This window comes from Phaethon lepturus, unplaced genomic scaffold (genome assembly GCF_000687285.1).
Source record: "Phaethon lepturus isolate BGI_N335 unplaced genomic scaffold, ASM68728v1 scaffold4830, whole genome shotgun sequence".
Classification (NCBI taxonomy): Eukaryota; Metazoa; Chordata; class Aves; order Phaethontiformes; family Phaethontidae; genus Phaethon; species Phaethon lepturus.
Genome location: NW_010513887.1, coordinates 3,073 through 8,000, shown reverse-complemented (window position 1 = coordinate 8,000; position 4,928 = coordinate 3,073). Strand labels below are relative to the sequence as shown.

The window sequence follows — 4,928 nt, the reverse complement described above, 5'->3', positions numbered from 1 at the left end:
CCTCTCTTTCCACAGGCATGTCTCCATCTCAATAATTTGGAGTATCAAACATGCTAGTGTATTATTTCTTTCCTCCCCTTTTAAAAATAACCCTGGCTTAGAAACGAGAATGAAAGCCAAGACAGTGTTAAGTCTTGCTCAAAAGCTAACATTGCAGACCTCTACAGCTCCGCATTTAGCATCCAGTAATGTTTTTGAAGCATTGTGGTTCATGTGAGCAAGGACTATCATGAAGAAATATTTAATTGAATACTATCTGTAGAAAGGGCTGTCCAATCAAATATTTCTGGTTGCAAGAGAAGGATGTGTTCTCTAGACACTTTGATAGTAGCCATTAGGCTAACCAGCCTGAAGTAAAATAGCAAGCTGTTAAATGATTGCTGTAATGCTGTGGTACTTGCTATTCTGCTGCATCGTGTCAGCAAGAAATTTCCATGTGGATGTGGAAAGATTTTTTTTTTTTTTTTCTTTCAGATGAACTAATTAAAAATCCTTATACCAAAAACTGAGCTGTTCTGAGCAAAACTGCCAATCGGTCATCTGTAACTTTTCTCCCTAGTTTGTCCTGTTATTTTCATCAAGTAATAAAATGGTTTAAGTGTTTTATTTTTCCTCAAAAGTAATTACCTAAGAATCTTTCATCCTTGGTATCTTTTTTTGCCATTCCACACAAAACTGACTTACAGTCTGAGGCATTTCAGTGATCTTAACGGCCACATGTAAACCAAAAACAAATGCACTGGTTGTTCCCTCTTTTTATGAAACTATTGAATTGGTTTTTGCACTCTGCTTTTATGGAACTTATCTTCATATCCAGATTTTGTTAGTTTGTGTAGGTAAAGGTGTGTTAAGCGGAAATAGGTAAACCTAAACTGTCATTGATACTAGTCAGTATAATAGTCTGGAAAAGATGTAAGACAAAGTTGTGCACTTTTGAATTGTGTTCATTTCTCAAGGAACCGTTTTAGGGTGCCATTAATTTTTAAATTAATTCAAGGTGAGTTAAAACATTGTGCTTTAAAAACTTAAATTTTGTTTACAAAGTGCTAAAAGTTTTATCTGCATTGCTCTCTTGCTGTTGTGTTTTAAGGGATATGTGTCACAAGTGAAAAGAATCATGCTCTTCATTTTTTAAGATACTAATTAAAATGTTCATTTCTATGGCAGCGCCAGTGCTTAGGACTTCTAAGTCGGTTTGGTGGTTCAGACAGACTACGTCAGTTTAAACTGCAAGATGATAATACAGAGGGAGACAGAGTGAACAAGAGGGATGAAATTGAGTTGGCCATGCAACAGGTAAGGACACAAGAAGCTACTAGACTCAAATTGTGACATTTTACCTGCTGTGCAGACTTGTTTAGTTGTCATACTTTCATATGATAGTGGTAATGCTCTACACTGTTTTTAGTTTGGTAAAGGATCCCACATTTTATTTATATTTAAAGTAAATCTTGAAAATTTGGTTACTTAAATTTGCATTAGCAACCATTATTGTTTTGGGTACAAACTCTGTTAGCTTCAAAGCCTTAAACTGCTCAGATATTTTCAAAATGAAGACTGGGTATATAGGGCAATGGCTAACGCTAAAGTTAGAGCCAAAGGGCACTTAAAATTGACCAGGAATTTTAACTAGCAGATTTGGGAAAGAGGCAAGGTTGCAAGTCCTAGACTTGAAATAGAAGAGAGGCTGTAACTGGTCAGAAAAGAGAATCATCACATTTTAGTGAGAAGAGAGGGAGAAAACCATGTTGTTTATTGACATTTATCCATTTAAAATTTAATGCTCAGAAGCCTGTAGATATTGTAACTGACGTGCTGTCATTTTTTTGGCAGATCTCTGCAAATGTGATGGAATACTGTGAGTCACTTATGTTGCAAAGTGCCCCCAGTTTTCAGCACGCTGTTTGTCTGTTTACTCCTAGCCTGTCAGAATCAACCAACCGAGATGGGCCTCGTCAGGGTGAGATTTTTGGCTTACTATTCTATGAGATTGAATGGGTGTGACATTTGGGCTAGTAGAAAATAATGAACCAGAGGCTGTAGTTTCACATACACTTTAAGTCAGTAGCTGCCCATTCTCTAATCCTGGAACACATGCTTGCACAGACTTGCACTAAGACAAATCAGGAAACTAATCCAAGTTAAAACAAATGTGACCAAAAAATCCTTTTAAATTCACTTCCCATGGCAGCCTCAGAAACACATATATCAGTAAAAAAAAAAGTGTGTGTGTAAATAAATAACACAAGACAGAGGAAGGTGAGGATTTCTTTTTTTCAGCATCTGTGCTGTATTACATTATGTGAAACTAGGACCTCATTTATGATATGTAAAATATGTTTTGATGCTGACTGGAACTCTTCATTATGCCACATGGCAAGAGTTTACAGTGTGCTATTATGCAGCTGAGCGGTTAAAATATTAAAATAGTAAGTCTTCTGGTCAACTTATATTTTACGTGTTACACTCAGTACTGTACTATGCTGAATGCCTTCTAGTACTGCAGCCACAGAACTTTTTGCATAGACTTTCATTTGTATTACTTCTGACACAGAAGTATAAAATATAAACTTGCCAGTGCTTTCATGTCTTTCACTGTTGACAGAGAAAATACCTTATTGATTGCTTGGGTTTTTTATTTTGTTTTATTAAACTTGTTATAACTTGTTCATCATCTTTTCTAGATACGCAAGCACCAGTGGTCCCATATTGGCACTTGCCTGGATTGGGCATTATCGTCTATCTGCTGAAACAAAGTACTAGTGATTTCTTCAGTTACTATGATAGTCATCGTCAGAGTGTTAACAAACTGCAAAATGTGGAGCAACTCCCACCAGATGAAATAAAAGAGGTAATAGTTCTTCTGACTCTGTAGTCTCTGTATTGTTTGTAACTTAAACATAGCTGTAACAGAGACTCCAAAGCATCTTAGATAAGTAAATAGTTCCAGTTCTTGTGCGTATTCCTTTTTACTGTTGATGAAGGGGTCCATGGAACAAGTGACCTATAACTTTGGGGAAAAATATTGGGCTTAACTTTGTAAAAGTTGTGATTTTCATTATAGTTGCTTGGGGATACATTTAATTTCTCTATTTTTTGGTCAGCAAGATTATGCAGATTCAAAATAGAGAGCACAGTTTTGAAGAAATAGTGTCTGACAAGGAAGTTCTAGATATTGATAAGCAATTTTATTTGCTTTTTTCTTTTGATGCTTTGTGATTTGCTACAATCTTGCTTTTCCTCTTCTTATTACAGCTGTGCCAGTCAGTTATGCCAGCTGGGGTTGACAAAATCTCCACTTCCCAAAAATACGTTTTGGCAAGGCGACGCCTGGTGAAGCTAATAAACAACCGAGCCAAGCTGCTTTCTCTCTGTTCTTGTATCCTTCTAAAATTGAAATGACCCTCAAGGTGATGCTCCAGAAAAGCAGAGAAATAGGAACAGGTTCTTTTTACCTGGATTTCTGACCACTTTGAACAACACTTTTTTCAAAAAGGAAGTCTGAAATACTGAAAACTAAATTAGTAAGAGGATATTGAAAATATTTACATTCTGGCAATAACAGAAAAAGTTAGTAGTTCCCGTTGTGGAGATCCTGCTAGGACTTTCTGCAACCTTATAATGGAGGAGTTGTTAACAGCCTAGCTGTTCAATTCAGTATCCAGACCCACTAAACATTCACATATGTACAAGTGCGGTGGAAGAAATACTTGAAAAAATAATTTTGGGGTGCCTGTTAGAGCAAATGGAGTTGCCAGTCTTAATAGTCAACCTTGCATAAACCTAATCTCATAAACACCAGTAATTCAATGGAAATAACTAGTCACACACAAAATAATTGTCTGCAGTGGATCAGAATTTTCCTCCAAAACCTACTTTGGGAAAGATGTGCTCTTGCAGACTTACCTGTTGTAACTTAAGATGTTACTGCCATCCCCAGCTTTATAACCTCAGCTTTAATTCACTGTCTCTGCAACTGAGCTAGCATTACAAATCACATGAGCTCTGGTGCAGAGTGTTGGTTTAAAGCCTCTTCAGGGTGAGTAGCAGTCATTGAGGTAATGCAGACAGCACTGCACTGAAGCAGGTAAGGAGAGTGCAAGCGACGCAGTGGGGGTGAGAAGCTTTTGCTGGAAGAGGTGACAGATGGTTGAGCTAACATCTGCAGCTGCTTCAAAGTGTGTAAATATGCTCATATAGTAAATGCATAATCTAAAGACAACAAAACTGGACTCCTTCACTTAGATGTGTCTGCAGATATTATAGAAACATGCCTCTTCATTCTTTGGCGTCATCTGGAACACTATCTACTGCATTGCACACCCACTGACTCCCAAGACCCACTGCTGTCCTCCAGGATGTCATTTAAGAAAGGAAGGCTGCAAGGTAAAACTTCTCAAAAGTCAAAGTGCCTTTGAATAACTACTGATGGTTAACTTTAAAACTGATTTGCTCTTATTAATATTTTGCCATTTGTCACGACGGAGGGAAGACATGGACACTCGATACGAGTGATCAGCAAGCTTCGTTTATTCAGTGATACAGTTGTCTTTTATAATCATTATAGTGAGCTCATACATATTGCAAAAACTAAGCTCATCATTGGTTTGGCATTAGTAGTCGATTTCCGGATTATCAACAATAGTTCCTTCTCTGCGGTCAACTATACCCTGTTGTTTTATAACATGTGCAGCCAAGGACGATTAGTCCTTATCAGCAACTAAATTAGCGGTGTACGGTGTTTCCCAAGCTCCTGCTTGGCCAACTGGCTCATGTCTACGTGACCTCTCTCAGCGAGCCAGTTCTCCACAGTGGTTCAACAGTTAGGGAATGAGATTTTCAGAAGAGACCCCTGGGGTGCCCCTTTGTGGGGGTCCCCGGGAGGTACCTGTGGGGGGTTGGTCGTAGTGCGCTGGGGGATGCACGTA

At 38.1% G+C, this 4,928-nt stretch overlaps 1 protein-coding gene across 1 annotated transcript in view; it reads left to right on the top strand.

Annotated features, from left to right (window-relative positions):
• Nucleotides 1-4,386, top strand: part of NUP205 (nucleoporin 205kDa) — a gene marked incomplete at both ends in the record, with an annotated part of 41,800 nt that extends 37,414 nt beyond the window's left edge. The window contains 5 exon segments of the mRNA XM_010291234.1: nt 1,168-1,296; nt 1,834-1,960; nt 2,685-2,851; nt 3,256-3,379; nt 4,258-4,386. Coding sequence (XP_010289536.1) covers nt 1,168-1,296; nt 1,834-1,960; nt 2,685-2,851; nt 3,256-3,379; nt 4,258-4,386 — 676 coding nt within the window.
• Nucleotides 4,387-4,928: the final 542 nt, after the last annotated feature.